The sequence below is a fragment of the Peromyscus leucopus genome, chromosome 3 (assembly GCF_004664715.2).
Source record: "Peromyscus leucopus breed LL Stock chromosome 3, UCI_PerLeu_2.1, whole genome shotgun sequence".
NCBI classification, from domain to species: domain Eukaryota; kingdom Metazoa; phylum Chordata; class Mammalia; order Rodentia; family Cricetidae; genus Peromyscus; species Peromyscus leucopus.
In genome coordinates, this window is record NC_051065.1 from 57,806,935 (window position 1) to 57,824,898 (window position 17,964).

At 47.0% G+C, this 17,964-nt stretch overlaps 1 protein-coding gene across 2 annotated transcripts in view; it reads left to right on the top strand.

The window, feature by feature from the left end:
- The first annotated feature begins 14,770 nt into the window (after positions 1–14,770).
- Positions 14,771–17,964, top strand: part of Ube2h (ubiquitin conjugating enzyme E2 H) — a 98,527-nt gene continuing 95,333 nt past the window's right edge. For both annotated transcript variants that reach the window (XM_028866182.2, XM_028866184.2), the window contains exon 1: positions 14,771–14,847. In XM_028866182.2, the coding sequence (XP_028722015.1) occupies positions 14,795–14,847 (53 nt within the window). In that variant the 5' untranslated portion in view covers positions 14,771–14,794. The remainder of the gene's footprint in view (positions 14,848–17,964) is intronic.

A 17,964-nucleotide genomic window follows, 5' to 3' on the forward strand; every position in this document is an offset into this window, starting at 1 on the left:
TCAACTCCTAAATAGCTTGGAACACCATGCCTGGGTCTTTTGATTTTGACTTTGTTTGTTTTTGTTTTTTGAGACAGGGTTTCTCTGTGTAGCTTTGGAGTCTGTCCTGGATCTCACTCTGTAGACCAGGCTGGCCTCGAACTCATAGAGATCCGCCTGCCTCTCCCTCCTGAGTGCTGAGATTAAAGTTGTTTGCCACTGCCACCTGGCTGATTTTTTTGTTTTTGTTTTGTTTTGTTTTTGTTTGTTTGTTTGTTTGAGAGAGTAGTGTGTAACCCAGGCTAACTTTGAACTTAATTATGTAGCTGAGGCTGGCCTTGAATTCCTTGGTCCTCGAGCCTCTGAGCCTCTGCCTCCCAAATGACAGGATTACAGGTGTGCACCACCAGCCACCCTGTCTACTTCTAATTAGCCTACTTCTAATTCAAAGTAAAGAATTACATGTTAGGCTGTCCACTCGCTGCGTATACTGGTAGGAAGTGAGCAGATAGATTCCCTATATGCTCAGGGATGGAGCTGGGGTTGGGATTTGGGATCCCAAACCTCATTTATTCCTCTTCCTAGAGTTCAGCCAGACTGGAGTATGAAAGGCAGAAGCTCTAATTCCACACCCTCTGCCTTTGGAGCAAAGATGGCCGCTTTCGAAGCAAAACGTATGGCGAGGAGGGCAACCACCAGGCTCAAGGGGTCGCAGGGAGCCGGGGCCATCTCAACTGCCCAGCTCCAGCAAGACAGAGAGGCTGTCTGCTCATGTGGGCAAGGCTAGGCGCCTTTGGCTGCAGTGGGTGGCCTCAGATGGGCATCTGTATTTGCTTTCAGGAACCTTGACCTGCAACAGCCCAAGGCTGGGAGAAGAGGGCTAGATGCACATTTGGTGGGAGATACTGGCAGAGAGGGCACAGCAGTGTGCTCACCCAAAGAAAAGCTATGGCTCTTCTCAGAAGATGAAGAGATAAGGGCCCTCTGAGGAAGCTTCCTCCTTCCCTACCCACAACTGGCTCTCCCTGGCCCCCAGGAGAGAGTGTTCTGTCAGCCTTTGTCCCTGATGGAGCAAGGAAGAGGAAGTTTTATTATTTATTTATTTATTTATTTATTTATTTATTTATTTATTTATTTATTTATTTATCTAGCTAGCTAGCTTTTTTTTAATTTTTATTTACTTTTATTTTATGTGCATTGGTGTTTTGCTTGCAGGTCAGATCTTTGAGTTACAGACAGTTGTTAGCTGCCATGTGGGTGCTGGGATTTGAACCCAGGTCCTTTGGGAGACCAGTCAGTGCCCGTAACCACTGAGCCATCTTTTCAGCCCCCTCTATTAATTTTGTTTGTTGTTGTTGCTGCAACAACAGCTGACTCTGCAGTTAGGTTAGTCTGGAACTCACCAAGTTCATAATGACATTAATTTTTTTGTTTGTTTGTTTTTTGAGACAGGGTTTCTCTGTGTAGCTTTGTGCCTTTCCTGGAACCCACTTTGGAGACCAGGCTGGCCTCGAACTCACAGAGATCCGCCTGCCTCTGCCTCCTGAGTGCTTGAATTAAAGGCGTGCGCCGCCACTGCCCAGCGTGACATAAAATTTTTGATAACCTTCCTGCTGTAGCCTTGCTAGTTGACATCACAGGCATAAACTACCTGCTTGTTTTTCTTTCTCCTTCCTTCCTTTTTTTCTGTTTTATTATTATTATTATTATTATTATTATTATTTTGTAGGGCGGGCAGTGTCTCACTGTGAAGTCCTGGCCTGGAACTGGCCTTGAGGCAATTCTCCTGCCCGTCTCCTGAGTACCAAGAGTGCTCTGCCGTGCCTGGCTCCTGGCTTGAACCTCATGCACGCCATGCAAACACTATACCATGGAGGAGCATTTAAAAAAAAAAAAAAAAGCTAGCCGGGCGGTGGTGGCGCACACTTTTAATCCCAGCACTTGGGAGGCAGAGCCAGGCGGATCTCTGTGAGTTCAATGCCATTCTGGTCTACAGAGTGAGATCCAGGACAGCCAGGGTGACACAGAGAACCTGTCTTGAAAAACAAAAGTAAACAACAACAAAAACAACAAAATCTTTAAGCATGGTGATGGGTGCCTGCAGTTCTGTCTACTTCAGAGTCTGAGGTGGAAACATCATTGGAGCCCAGGAGTTGAAGGCCAGCCTGGGGAGCACAGTGAACCCCTGTTTCAAACAGTTGTTTGCTTGTTTGTTTTTAGTGTGTGTGTGTGTGTGTGTGTGTGTGTGTGTTACTGAAGACTTCAACTCTCCCGCTGACTTAGCTGTGTTCCCAGCTCTCCCATCTTTAAGGTTTATTTTCCTCTAAACTGGGTCTCTGTGGTGGGTGTGCACCTGTGAATGCAGATGCCCCAAGAGTCCAAAAGAAGGAGCTGGATCCCATGGAGCTGCAGTTACAGTCAGATGCCAGATACCCATGCAGGTGCTGAGAACTGAACTCAGGTCCTCTGCAGGCACAGGAAGTACTCTTAGCTGCTGAGCCATCTCCCTGGCCCCCAGAGGACAACTTTCCACAGTGGTTCTTGCTTTCCACCCTGAGTCCTAGGGATTAAACTCAGGTTGACAAGCTTGCTAGTAAGGCCGGTGTTTTTCCTTCGGAACAATCTCTTCAGTACAAAACAACTCTTTAAGGAAGAATGATGTGGGGCTGCAGAGATGGCTCAGTGGTTAAGAGTACTGACTGCTCTTCCAGAGGACCCAGGTTCAATTCCCACCACCCACGTGGTGGCTCACAACTGTCTATAAGTCCAGTTCCTGGGAACCCGAGACCCTCACATACATACAGGCAAAACACATAAAATAAAAATAGAAAAAAAAAAAAAAGGAAGAGTGATAAAACTCAGTAGTTAAAGACACTGGATTGGACCCCAGAGAGGTCGGCCAGATGGCTCAGTGGGTCAAAGTACTTATGCTAAGTCTAAGGACCTGAGTTCGTTCCATCCCTAGGCCCCACGTGGTAGACGGAGAGAACCAGCCCTACAAGCTGTCTTCTGACCTCCACATGCGTGCCTCGGCTCTCACACACACACATCCTTACACACAAGATAAGTTACCAAAAATGTAATAATTACAAACACCTCTGATCCCAGCAGAGTCAGGTGGATATCTGTCAGTTCCAGGCCAGCCTGGTCTGCAGAGCAAGTTCCAAGACAGGCACCAAAACTACACAGAGAAACCCTGTCTCGAAAAACCAAACCAAACCAAACCAAAACAAAAACCCCAAAAACAATACCCAGGCAGTGGTGGCACATACCTTTAATCCTAGCACTCGGGAGGCAGAGGCAGGGGGATCTCTGTGAGTTTGAGGCCAGCCTGGTCTACAGAGTGAGTTCCAAGACAGCCAAGGTTGTTATATAGAGAAACTCTGTCTCAAAAGCCAACCAACCAAACCAAAAAAATAAAATTAAACATATAAAAGAAAAATAACAAAACAACAGTAATTACAACAAAACCCCTTACACTCATTAGGTGTACCCCTAGTCCTAGAGACCTTTCCTGGATGTTTCATGGAAATGCAGTCACAAACTATGTGGGCAGTTTGTGACTGGCTTCTTTCATTTTGCATAATGTTTTCAGTCATCACCTTTGATACAGCATATATTTGTACTTTTATTTTTATTGCTGAATAATACTCCAGTGCATAGACATACCACATTTATTTAATTTATTCATCAATTTGGACATTTGAGTTTTTCTACTTTGTGGCTATTCTGAATAATGCTGCTTTATAAACATCTGTGTGCAAGTTTTTGTGTGGAAGGGTAGAACTTTTCGTTAATTATTAACAAGCATTTATTAACTGCCTGCTGTGCACAGAGCATGGGGTAAAAGGGAAGTTGAAGGAAGAAATGTATGAAGGCAAAGACTCAATGGATCTGTAAGTATAAAATGTAATCACTGGGGCTGGAGAGATGACTCAGCAGTTAAGAGCACTGACTGCTCTTCCAGAGGTCACAGGTTCAATTCCCAACACCCACATGGCAGCTCACAACTGTAAGTTCAAGATCTGACACTCTCACAGACAGACAGACATGCAGGCAAAACACCAATGAACATAAAATAAAAATAAATGACTTTAAAAAATGTAATCACTGTCCCATGACTAGTTAGGGAAGACTATGTTTTTGAGAAATATTTAAATTAATGACAACCATTCACTTTTGAGTACCTTTAATTCTAATAATCAGGTCACAGTGGATCAGCCCTCTTGTGCAAAGGAAATTGAAGGCGGTCACACAGTTAATGAGGGAGTGAGCTGGGATTCGTATCACTTATCACAAAGGCTCAAATTGGCCTGGAACTTAACGTGTAGTTGGGGTTGACATCAAAATTAGTTAAATTAATTATAAATCAATTAAACAAGAAATAACAACAATAAAAAAGCATACACCACACATAAAACAAGGAAGAAATGAAAAAAAAAAAAGGCTTGGGGAAAAAATCAACACACACACACACACACACACACACACACACACACTAATTTATTTACTTTTTTTTTTGAAACAGGGTCTCACTATGTAGCCCTGGTTGTTCTGGATCTCACTCTGTAGACAAGGCTAGCCTCAAGCTCACAGAGATCCACCTGCCTCTGCTGTGTTGGGATTAAAGGTTTGTGCCGCCACATTCGGCTTAGATGTAATTTGAAATAAATCATGTCTTAACTTGGAGGTGCTTAGCAGGTGCTGCATAAGCCTGATCACCTGAGTTTGAGTCCCAGATCCTACAGGAGAATGGGAGAATGGACTCCCAGAAGCTGTCCTCTGACAATGACACTCAAGTTGTGGCCCTCTCTCTCTCTCTTACACACACACACACACACACACACACACACACACACACACACACACTAATAATAATAAATATTTTAAATTTTAACGTATTTTGTCTATTGAGTGTGCACAGATTTTTTTGGTTGTCATTATTCCCTAACAACACACTATGGTGAGCACTTATCTAACACTGCCTGGTGTGAATTATTAAAACTAACCTACAGATGACTGAATGTTTGGGAAGGTGGGGCATTATTGAGCCCATGGACCCAGCCACTCAGAAAGTTAAAGCAGACTAGCATAGCAAAACCCACTTTTTTTTTTTTTGTTTGTTTGTTTGTTTTGTTTTCAAGACAAGGTCTCTTTGTGTAGCCCTGGCTGTCCTGGAACTTGCTCTGTAGACCAGGCTGGCCTCGAACTCAGAGATCTGCCTGGCTCTGCCTCTCGAGTGCTGGGATTAAAGGCCTGAGTCACCACTGCCCGGCCCACAAGCCCCAGATTTAAAAGAAATAAATAAATTGCTAGTCATTGTGGTGCATGCCTTTAATCCCAGCACTCAGGAGGCAGAGGCAGATGGATCTCTGAGTTGGAGACCATCCTGATCTATAGAGCAATAGCCAGGGCTACACAAAGAAATCCTGATTCAAAAAGCCAAATAAAATAGATAAAATTCGGAGGTGGTTATGTCAGCAGTACATTGTTTCATATCAGTGACCTGAGCATCTATGGACTCTGGTATCTGCAGGGGTCCTGGAACCACACACTTAAAAATGGGTAAAGAATGGATTGTGGGGTGGGGTGGGGGGCAAGGGTAGGACCAAAGGCAAGTGGAGTTTCTTGCAGAGGTGGGAGGCTCAGATTAGGTGATAGATGTTGGTGAAAACTTGGGTTTGACAAATATATAGGAGGGTTTTATGAGCTCGCTGGCGGACAGGGTGTAGGTGTGAATAAAAATAGTCACGGGCTGCTCTGAGGCCTTAGAGCAACTGTTGGAACTGTCGCCTCACCGTGTGGGGAGTACCAGAGGAGACAGTTCCTCTTCCGAAGAAATTAATTTTGTTTAGAATAGTCTGGAAGCCTTTATTCATTTATGTAAATTATTTTCATTTATGTGTATGTGTGTGTGGATGTCCACGGAGGTCAGAAGAGGATGTCAGATCTTCTTGAGCTAGAGTTATAGGCGACTGTGAGCTGCTAACATGGGTGCTGGGATCCGAACTTTCGTCCTCTGGAAGAAGAATAAGTGCTCTTAGCTACTAACCTTCTCTCCGCCCCAGCTGAGGGTAGGAGGAGGATCTTCAAGGTTATGAAGGAAGTGAGTTTGGAGTGCTAAACAGAAAGAAAGTATCAACATCTACAAATGAAGTTTTCATTGGAGTTAACAAACAAGGTTGCATATCCAGAACCAAACCAAACGAATGGATGAATCCTGATGTTTTCACTTCCTGTCTGTATGACCTGGGCAAGTCATTTAACTTTTTGGAGCCTCATCTGTCCTGCAGACTCTTAGGTTGTGAATGTCACACCCTGGCCCAGTGCCTGATTCAGGGGAGGCACTCTGTACATAAACCGTCCTGCCGCTTTGAAGAGAAATCTAGGAAGCACTGGTTAAACAATCTCTTAACATTTTAATTAATTAATTTATGGGGGGGCTGCTATATATGCCACCATGATATATGTAGGTCAGGGGACAACTATGGGAGTTGATGCAACCCTCCCACCCTCTGGGTCTCTAAGAGAGAACTCAGGTTTGGTTACAAGTGTCTTTTCTCACTGAGCCATCTCATTTAAAATTTTATGTATTGTTATTGTGGGTTTGTGTGTGTGTGTTTGCATATGTATGATATGGTGGGAGTATGTGTGAGTGCAGGAGCATATGTGCCTGGTGCACATGTTGTTAGAGCAAAAAAAAAATTCTGGCCAAGAGAATAGAGGGGCGGGAAAGACGGCTCAGTGGTTAAGGGTACGTGCTACACTTCCAGAGGACCCAGGCTTGATTCCCAGCACCCACAGGGTGGCTCACAACCATCCCTAACTCCAGTTCCGGGAATCCAGTGCCTTCTGACCTTCAAGGGTACTAAGCACAATGTATGTGGTATACATACATACATACGTTCAGGCAAACAACTCACACATAAAATAAAATGACTAAATCTAAACAAAAAAAATTAAGAGACAGAGACAGAGTCAGAGAGACAGAGTTCTCTGGCCTGGACATATACCTAACACTCCAGATGGGCTGGATCGTCACCTGGCCCAGGGCCTACCCCTAGGAGGTGGGCTCACTTTAAGCCATGCTAAAGAGATAGGTGGAATTCTTAGTCCTTTAATGATGTACTGTACCGTGTCTCCCCATAATCTCACTCCTACCGCAGCAGCCTGTGGGAATTTAGGTCCGCAGGGCCACAGACATGTAGCTCGTACACCTCTCGTTATTTTTGAATTATTCAGAAAATCCCAACTTTCCCTTTTCCTCCTTATCTGCTTTCCTTACACTTTGGACTTTCCCCTCCCCATGTGTCTAAGCCTCCCTCCCACTGGGTGGCTACTTGTCTACCACGTGTCTGACCTCCATGTCAGCTTAAGTGGCATGGCTTTTTCCCTTCTTTCTTCCATTGTCCGCCCTGGGCAGCCTGAAGTTTACAGCCGGGCTACACTTGGGCTTTTCTTTCCAATTCTAATAAAATCATCCTTGAGCTCCTGTTTGAGTCCACGCTTAAATTCTTTGATTAATGAGACGCCAAGAGGCATCGATGTGAGAGTCAGGACAGGACTTCCAAGTACTCAGTCCTTCCACTCTGGGTTCTGGGGCCCAGACTCAGAAGGTCATCAGGTTTGCGTGGCAAGTGCTTCTATCCCCTGAATCACCTCACGGCCCAGAAACACCTCTTGAGAGAAGTGACAGGTTGAAGCTGTCGGTTTTTTGTTGTCTTTTCAGACAGCTGCCCCTCCACCCCCATGTGGTGTGTGTGTGTGTGTGTGTGTGTGTGTGTGTGTGTGTGTAGGGGCACATGTATGTGCATGCTCTGGAGACCAGAGGACAACCTCAGGTGTTATTTCTCCCTAGGTGCCATCTGCTTTATTTTCTGAGATGGATCTCTTACTGGAACCCCGAGCCCGCTGATTAGAGATCAGGCTGTCTCTGCCTCGCCAGCCCTGGGATTACTAACTGACGCCCCTCTGCCTGGATCTTCTATGTGGGTTCTGAGGGTCAAACTCACATCCTTATGCTGATGCAACAAGCATGCTACCAAATACATGACCTCCCCAACCCCTGTTTGGAAATAGGATTCAAGTAGCTGAGGGTGGCTTTGAACTACCACCCCTCCTGCCTCTGCCTCCCAAGTGCTGGGTTCATAGGGGTGTGCCATCCTTCTGAGTTAGTGTGTGATTTTATTTATTTATTTATTTATTTATTATTATTATTATTATTATTATTATTATTATTATTATTATTTTGCCCAGATTGTCTTTGAACTCTTGGCAATTCTCCTGTCTCAACCTCATGAGCGCTGGGATGGGATTATAAGTATGAGCTACCAGGCCTGGCTAATAGGACCAATTTGTGTTCCACATATTGATCTAGGCACTCGATATACAGGACTACGTGAGACAGACAAAACTCCTCTCTCTGTAGAGCATATGTTCTGGGAGGAGAGGACAATGAGCAGGGGATGGTGTTAAGTTCTAGGGAAGAAGGAAGTGGGAGACAGAGAGTGCCAAGGGATCCATTTTAAATTCGATGTTCACGGAAGGCTCCGTTGGTTTCAGCAAAGACTTAAGGGAGGTTCAAGCGTGCTTATTCCCTAGAGAAAAATAGTTCAGGCTAAGGGGGTGTCAAGTTCAAAGGCCTAGGAGCATGCTTCATGTATGAAGAAGAGCAACCAGGCCTGGGCCTCTGGAGAGACGTGAGTAAGGGAAAGTGGTGGGCTGCCTTCTGCTAGGCCTCAGAACCTGCGATGACTTTGGCTTTTTACAGTCTGAAACAGGAAGCCTTTGGAGGGTTTTGAACAGTAGGGAGACAACAGCTGGCTCGTGATTCTAAAAACGCATGGTTTGTAGGCTATAGTGATGCGTGCCTATAGTCCCAGGCCTCAGGATGCGGAGACGAGAGGATCATCACATGTTAGAGAGCCAGCCTGTGTTATGTGAGACTTTGTCTCTCAAAACAAACAAGGGGCAGGGGAGGCAGCTCAGTTTTTAAAGTGCTTACCTTGCAAGCATCGGGACCTGCATTTGACCCCCAGAAGTTACATAAAACCAGAGTGCTGGCACCACTCAGAACCCCAGCGCTGGGGAGGCCGGGGAGGCAAACACAGATGGATCCCAGGCTCAGTGGCAGCCAACCCAGCTTATATGGCAAGCTCCAGGCCAGTAAGAGACCCTGCACCCTGCCTCAAAAAAACAAGGTGGATAGACATTCAAGGTTGACCTCTATTGAGAGAGAGAGAGAGAGAGAGAGAGAGAGAGAGAGAGAGAGAGAGAGAGAGAGAGAAATATCCAAACGGGGTAATTGTGGTTTGAGAGAGCAGATAAGATAAATATAAGGATTCTGGATATATTTGGATGGTAGAGGCAACAGATCTTCCGATAGATACTGGATTTAGAAAAAGATTTTAAACAATAATCATGGGCTTTGGATACATTAGGTTAAACAATGGTTCTTTTTGGTTTTTTGAGACAGTATTTTTTTGTGTTGCCCTGACTGTCCCAGAACTCGCTCTGTAGACCAGGCTGGCCTCAAACTCATAGAGATCCACCTGTTTCTGCCTCTCTAGTGCTAGGATTAAAGGAGTGTGCCACCCCCGCCCCCCAGCTTAAACAATGGTTCTTAACCTTGAAGAGTAATTTCATATATATCTAACTAAGCTGCCAAAATGAAGAAAGCTGTGAAGAGGAAAGGGTGAGGCATCTGATAGGCATTCTGGGTCCTGAGGAGATGCTAAATAGTCCTCTCTGTACACGTCTGGAGTTGAGGGGTAAAGGCCTGTATTATGGATGTCTTCTCAGGAGTCAGTAGGGGTAGCAGTTAAAGCTCTGAGGCTGGATGAGGTCACGTGGGGATTAGGCAGCCTGGGGATCTGAGGCATCCATATCTCCAGAACAGGGAGATAACAGTGGAAAAGAAAAGGCAGGATCCCATCTGTGGAAACAAGGACTCTAGCCAGGACACCTGGCCCAAGTGAGAGCTCCCTAGACATAGGTGTGAGTAATTCCCATGCTTCTTCTTTCCCAGAGTTTGCTGCTGGGGAGTGTGTGTGAGGTGTCATGTGCACATGTGTGTAGACATGACATGTCACACATGACTGGTGCTATAGAGGTTGCAATATCTACTCTGTGAGCCTGACAAAAGCTGTCCTCCTGCTTTCAGATGAGAAAACAGAAACTTAAAGGCTACGTGATCTAATCCAAGGGTTCTCTCACTGACAGGTGGGACTGGGAGAAGAAGGGATTCCGGTCTCTAAGCTGCTACTGAGTCTGGCTGCATGTTTCTTAGTCCTCCCTGCTTCTGAGGACACACTGTGTCTGGGTTACATAGAGATAACTTGATGTGTGAGTTACGGGTGTTTGTTTGTTTGTTTTTAATTTGTGTATGTGTGTGTGCAAGCATTCACATGTGTTTCAGTTCAGGCATGTATGTGGAGCAGCAGTCCTTCCTTCCATTTGTTTACTTACCACTGGGAACACCAGACTACCTGGACCACAAGCTTCCGCAGATTCTCATGCTTTCTGTATCCCAGCCCCCCAGGAGAGCCCTGAGATTACAGGCACAGAAACTCCATGGGGATCTGAACTCAGGTCCTCAAGCTCATGTGGCATGAACTCTGTCTACAGAGCCATGTCCCCAGGGCAGGGTTTTACAGCTTTATGTCCACAGGAGCAGAGTCTACTGACGTGATGACCCCCTGAAGGGAGCCAGACCTTCCATGTGAGATGAACTGCTTTCTCTGAGGAACAACCCCATGGACACAGGAGGCTGTATTGGGGGGATTTTCACACTGGGAACGGACAGCCATAAATTCACCTTAACGGCTAATAGGTCATTTCAGAAACTGTTTTAGGTTCTCACTGGCCTCTTCCATGCACTCAGCCAAATAACTGGGTTTCATCTTACTGTCTTGCTAGAAGCATTCTATTCTCTCCAAGCTTATATTCTTGCCCCTAGAAGCTGCTTCTGAGCTCAGAGGCCTCACCGGTCAAGCTTAGCCTTGCCCTGGGCAGAGATAAACAGGCCCAGAATCTATTCCTCAGATTGCGACACTGGTGAGTCAGGCGGGTCGGACAGCTGCTCCCTCCCAGGCGCCCCTTGGCTGTACCTGATAAGGAAGCACATCGCTCATTCCAGAGCACCGTCTTGTGAGTGCACAAGTATAAACAGACACTCCCAGGCCCCGGTGTTGTCTTAGAGTAAATTATTGACATTTGGAATGGCTGAAACATGGGGAAAAGGCGAAAGCAAACCTAACAGCTTCAAAGGTAGCTTCAGTTTTCTTTAGCTAAACCATGGGAAAGTTTTTGAACTTAAGCAGTCAAGGGCAGGCTCAGGAGTTCCCTGAAGTTCTGGAAGAAGGAAGGTCTGACTAGGGGGGTGCATTTGTGAACACATGGTAAGATACCCAGAGAGAAATGTGTGCATACTTTTGTCACAGAGAGGGACATGGATGTTGTAGCATCCTCAAAAGCAAATAAACAAAACCAATTTCCTCAAAGCAAATGATCTCCTCCTATAAATAGTGTGTAAGCAGTGGAGAAGCTGGGGTGCTGAAGATATAGTAATGGTTACCTAAGACCACCACCAGTACCATAGTGAACCTGGTCATTTCTCATCCCCTCTATGGAAGCCGCCCATAGTTTCTAGACCCTCGAGTCTAGGACTTTCACATTAATCTTTCCCACTGACTCCATCAACCTACTCAAGCAGGATATAGCATCAGAGCCCATATTTTATAGATGAGAAAATCTGAGACTCGGGGAGGATATAAGCAACTCACTGAGGCATAATTAAGAGCAGGGAGGGGTAGATTTATCCTAAGTGACCAGGAGTTAAAGTCAGTTCTGCCCAGGGCTGGGGGGATGGCTCCACAGTTAAAATCAGGCGCAGCTCTTGAGGAGGATCTCAGTTTGGTTCCCAAGGGCTCACAATGGCCTGTAACACCAGTTTCAGGGAATCAGACTCTCTCTGCGGGCCTCCAAGGGCACCAGGCACATGGCGCATATCCATTCACGCAACCAAACACTCATCCGTGTTAAAAAGAAGTAAACACGTAAAAACGAAATACTTCCTAACAACATCATGGTTCTCTTTAGGACATTTCCTTTGCTAGGACTGCTTGAAGGGCTAACACTCCATTGCCTGTGGATAGAGCAGCCTTGCCGCCATCAGTGCGGCCTGCCAGCTTCCACTATGAAACACTGCTCTGATAGTTGTGCCAAGTTCTTTGCTCACAGCAGTTCTATCAGTGAAGAGGAAAGTACCAGGGAGAATTTCTAGGCCCCCACTCCAGGCCTTTCTTCCCTGATCATCCCTTCCCTTACCCCCCTTTTCTGTCTGTTCTGTATCCATGCTGTGGTTTTAGAGACAATAACCATGGGTCCTCTAGGTGCCACTGGGCGTGGCGGAGGAGCAGAGGGTACGCAGCTTCTGCCTTCTCGGCCTAGGACTTTATAAATGCACTCAACAGCAAGGGATGGTCAGGTAGGTATCCTGAAATCGAGATGCCTATTGGCATGTTGAAGGCAGAGGTTCTCTGACTTCGGCCAGCATCAGAACCATCTGGGGTGCTTGTTAAAGATAAGGACATTTAGGCCTCACCCTGAACCTTCTGAATCAGAATTCCCAGGGGCAGTTCCCGGACATTTGGGAGCTTAACAAGCTCTCCAGGTGATTCTAAAGTATTGGGCCAACCTTGAAAACCACTGTCTTAGCACAGGGGTGGAAGTTAATCAGGTCAAGGAGGGTGGGGGAGCCACTCTAGGAGAGTAGGTAGCAGCAACACCACCCTAGGGAGTCTGGGGTAGACAGTGAGAAAGACAAACCGTGGTTTGTTTTTTCTTCCTTCAATAAGGTGATGAAATAAAGGGGGTTAGAAGTCCCTTCACACATGTCTGCCGACAGAATTGTTGTAGGAGAAAGCAATGAATCATCCTTTTTCTGCCCAGAACATAGAATGGAGGTTACAAGGGCTGCTGGGAATGGGGGTGAGGACTTATTACTTAAGGAGTACAGAGTTTCTGTTGGCATTGATGAGAAGTTTCTAGAAATGAGCAGTAATGATGGTTGCACAACAGCTAATATTATTTTATGCTGTTGCATTGAATATTTAAATATGGTTAACACTGCACATTTTATATGTATGTTACAATTAAAAAATAGCTGGTATATTGAAGGGTGGAATGGTAGGAGCAAATAATGTTCAACTTTAGCCCATTGTTCTGGTGCCAGGAGTGTGTGAGTGTGTGTGTGTGTGTGTGTGTGTAAGGGTTTTAAAGGGGACCCGGCTCACAACACCTGGCTTGTTAAAGTACAAGTGTAGTCATACAATAGCTAAAACTTTTGAAAATACTTGGCACTCTTCTCCTCTTTTGCCCAGTTGGCTCCTTACGGTCACTGTCACTTTTGAGGCCTGAGGGGCGGTATCCCACAAACTTCACTGTTTAGGGAGCCACCTGAGAACTTCGTTCAACTGCGTATGCTGAGTAGGCCTAAGGCCCTTCTAGTGGCATTTCTAACTAGCTCCCAAGTGATGCTGACACTCAGGTCCATTCTGGGAGGGCTGTGTAAAGTTTCTCTACATTAACACTAAATCCTCAGGAACTCAGAGCCATAAAAACACAGTGGCGCTCCATGTTTATTAAACGAATGAGCAAGTACACATGGTTAATATAGGAGTTTGGAGGGCAGAACCATCTTTATCCTGAACTAGAACACATTTCGGGTGCTTCTATCAGTCACACACACTGTGGGTTTAAAATGTCCTCAACTTACCTCAAGTTCTGTAGAACAAGGATGTTAGTACCACATTATTTCTTTTCTTGCCACCTTGCCGCTTCTCCTGCACTCCTGGAATTATTGGTCTTGTGTGGAGGATTAATGACCCCTTGGTTTGCAAACCCTGAGGAAGCCTTGCTGTCGTCTACAATCCCTGCAAACAAATTCTTTCCATCTGAAGAGGGAGCAGAGTGCAGAGGACACGCTGGTGTGGGTATTTCCAGATTTGGACGCCAGTCTGAGTAATTGCCACTCTGGCCTCCTCCATACCCAAACAGCCCTTTGTAACACTGTCGTGAGAGGGTGGTTCATAAAGCACATGAATGTAATCATACTGCCATTATTTACTACCATCGTTTATGTGGATGGCAACGACGGCACTGGCAGTTGAGCAATGAAGTGTGTAGGGAGGTTGGGGGAGGGGGCAGAGGGATGCCAGCGGGCAGGAGAAAGAGGAACTACATCTCCCAGAACGCCCCGGACAAACCTACACCGCGACGACGCCCCGCCCCTCCCACCGGCGCCCCGCCCCGCCGATGACGTCACAGAGGTGACATCACGGCGCCTAGAGCGAGGCTAGGGTAGAGGGAGGCCGACCGAGCTGGAGTCGTCGGCTTGTGGAGGAAGCAGCTGGGAGCTGGCGAGAGCGTGAGCGGGCGGGCAGGCGAACGAGCGAGCGAGCGAGCGAGCGAGCGAGCGCAGGCGGGGCGGGGGGGGAGCGGCGCACGGCGCGGAGCAGCGCCTGCCCGGGCCGCGGCGGAGCCTCAGCCGGAGGGCAGCCCGAGCGGGCGCCTCGGTCCCCGCCCCCACTCGGCGGGGCAGTGCCCGGTGTTCCCCCGTGCGGGGGGCGGCGGCGGCGGCGGCTGAGCGGACCCCACGGGACCGCGCGGGTGTTGCCACCTCGGCCGAGGAGCCGGCGCGGCCGCGGGGCCCTGCGAGCTGGGCCCGGGGCCCGTGACAGACGGGCCAAGGAGGGGAGAGAGGCGGCGGCGGCGGCGCAGGCGACGGGGAGGCAGCGGCGGCGGCGGCGACACCATGTCATCCCCCAGTCCCGGCAAGAGGCGGATGGACACGGACGTGGTCAAGCTGTATCCTTCGTGGAGGGGAATTCGGACTGCGTGTGGGGCGGGTGGGGGTGCCCAGGCGAGGGCTTCGGGGCACTCCAGGCCACTGGCCGCGCCTCCCTCCCTCCCTCCCCCGGTGCCTACGGCGGCCCCTTAGCACCTCCAGGAGCCGAGGGCTGTTTCAGTGCCCCTTTATCTGCAGCCCCCCGAGATGTGCGTTGCGCCTGGCTCTCCCTGCACCCCCCGGAGCCCGTGACTTTTCCCCCACGACGTTTGGATTCCTAAGACGGCCTTTCTTGGGGGGGGGGCAATAACTAGCCGCCTCCTTCGTCACCGCGAGCTCGTCTTCAGGGTCTTTGCTTCCTGTTTGCTAGCTTTGGATTTATGGACTCAAGATAGAAATTTCCTGAGAGGGAAGCCTTTCTTCTTTCTTTCTTTTTCTTTTTTCTTTTTTTTAAAAGGTGTCCGGGTTCCTTCCACTCACAGTGCTGCTTAAACCGGGGTAACTCAATCGACCTTCTTTATCCCTAATTCCTTTCTATATTAGGAAGAGAGTAGTCTGCTCCGGGCCCCTCTTGTAATAAAGAGCTCCGTGTGTTTTAAATCAGACACTCCTGTTAAGCCTTCTGGTCTGGAGAACGTTCCTGTTTTTCTTTCTACTGACAAAGCCTATCCCACTCATGGTGCGTGCCGTGAGGACCCCCAGGCCCTCGTAGCAAGCAGGCGGGCCACCCTCCATATTGTGGATCTGACAGCTGGGAGGAAGGAGAGAACAAAATAGCCCCTGTGCTAGCCACTCGAGCAAAACTCCCTCTGTGCGAGTACGGTTCTCGGGGACTGCTTGCCCTGATCTGGGCCAAGTGACATCTTTTATTTTCTACTCCCTTCCCCCAACTTTATGTACACCCGAGGTTGCAGTGGGAGAAGCTGTAACTGATAAGTCTTCCAGGCAGTGGTTTTGGTTGGGATCCAGACTGATTATTTCATGACCAGCTAGAGAAATTCGCGAAGGTTCCTGAGACAAATCGAGTATTTAAAAAATGTTTTTTTTATTTTTTGAGGGTTAATGGGTGGTGTGGGGGGGGGGGCGAGAGCCTAGCGTTGTAAATAGCTAATCCCTTGGGAGAGGGTGAAAGGCTGTTAAAAAAGTCCTGTCTCCTGTTTCTCTTTCTGCCTCGCCCCCATCCCCCACCGTTTCCCCCTGTTGCAGGATTTTGTTTATATAACTCAAGTTGTTTGGCTAGATTCTTCAGGTGAATTCTTTTATTTGTTGCTGTTTTTCATTGTTTCGCCTTTTCTAGCAATTAGTGGTGGTTGTCAAAAAACTCAGTTATGGAAATTGCCGAAGTTTTTAAAAAGTAGTTTTTGCATAGGATTTCAGTTTGGGGGAGGGGAGGGGAAGTTGCCTAGGCAAGAGTTGTTTTTTTTTTTAATCTTTTTTTTTTTTTTTGTCCAGTCCATCTTTTCAGGATAAGAATGTGTTTTTCTTCTTGCCCAGGGGAGATCTGGCTAGAAATTAAGAATAGTGGGTAAACTCGGAAGTTTAGGGTTTGGGGAAAGGGTAGTAGGAGGGATCAGAGAGCAGCCATTAATAAAGGGTAATATGCCAGAGACATACCTAGGCACAAGAGAAATCAACTCTTTACGAGCTGCTTGTGGCTGTGGTTGCTTTTTAAACGTGTGAATGATAGCAGGATTGTTGGCTGTTCATAAGACTGCAGGAAAACTTGTAACTGTGGCTGTGTGTGTATTTTACACAAAGCAGTTTGGGGCGTTATTTTTATTTAGAAACTAGGAAATGACATGGTGGTAGACTTAGGAGTTATTTTTGTCTTGAATTGAGAGTTACTGTCACACCTAATGTGAATTTCACTCTAATGTATAATTGGGATGGGGGGATTCCAGCTGTTTTTGATCGATGTCAGTTCCTCACATTCCGTTCATATACAGATTTCTAAAAGATTGAGGATGAAAATCGAGGCCTGACTTGACCTGATGCCTTTTCTCTACAGTGCCTTTTGTTCATGGAGTAGTTGTGGCATCTACAATGATTACCGCATTTAGGAGTCCGGGGGTGGGGGGTGGCGGGGCTGGGGGGTGGTGAGGGAGAGGGAAACAGACAAAGAACAGCAGGGTGTCTCTTTCCCCTCTCCCTAAGTGGCTTATTTCATAGCTTATTTTTAGTAGAAGATGAAGAAAGGCAAAGATACATTGGCTTCTGTTCTTTCTCCACCTTCCCTTTGCTGACAAAAGAAAGCAGGGCTCTTTAAAATTGTAGCTTTCTCAATAAGATGATGCCAGTTTTGATTTGAAAGCTAGAGGGTATCTCTGCTTAGAGTTTATTTTCTGGTTTAATGTAGTTTGGAAGTTAAACATTTCGGGTTTCCTTTTGTGTGTTGGTGTGTATTGTGGAGGGTTTTATGGCCTCCTGTCTCAGTTGAATTCACATCAGTAGGCCCAAGGGGAGTTTACAGTTTTGGGTAAGGTATCCTTAGCGAAAAATTTTAAGAGCTCATTTCCCAGCCTTCTGCTAAGATGAGTACAACTGCGTGTCAGTGACGAGGGGGAAAAATGAAAGATGGTGGTAAGAAGTGGAAAGAAAAGGTCTGAAGGAATGCATGGCTCTCCTTGTCGTGGATGAGTTCTTTGGTGTGGAGGCTGATAGCTGGTTTCATCGACGTCTCCTGTTTCAGCCCAGTTTTGGCTGTCTCTGGGCGTAATTATACCACAAGGATTTACAGCCTGGCAGGGAACCTATATAGTAGGAAAGTAGCGGTGTGGGGGTAGGGAGGGAAGAGGATGTGTGACTAATTGGTCACTGCTTTCCACCACCTTGCTAGACACAGTCTCTCCAGAGTCTGATATTTCTTTTGTGACCGGTTGGTAGGGTAGCTGACTCCCAAGTTATGCAGGGAGTGAGTGTTTTGCACCAATGCACTTAATCTGCTGGGCGATTATGCTCTGAAACTCTGACTCATTCATTGTTTCTCTTCTGAGCCTCATCTGAGGGTTGTGCAAACCTCCACAGGAGCCGAGAAACTGATTTGCATGACTTTTGAGCACTGTGGGATCAAAACACTTGTCCTTAGCCTAGGTCTGGTGGAATGGTCTTGGTTAGTGCAGCCATTTGCTTGCCTGAGT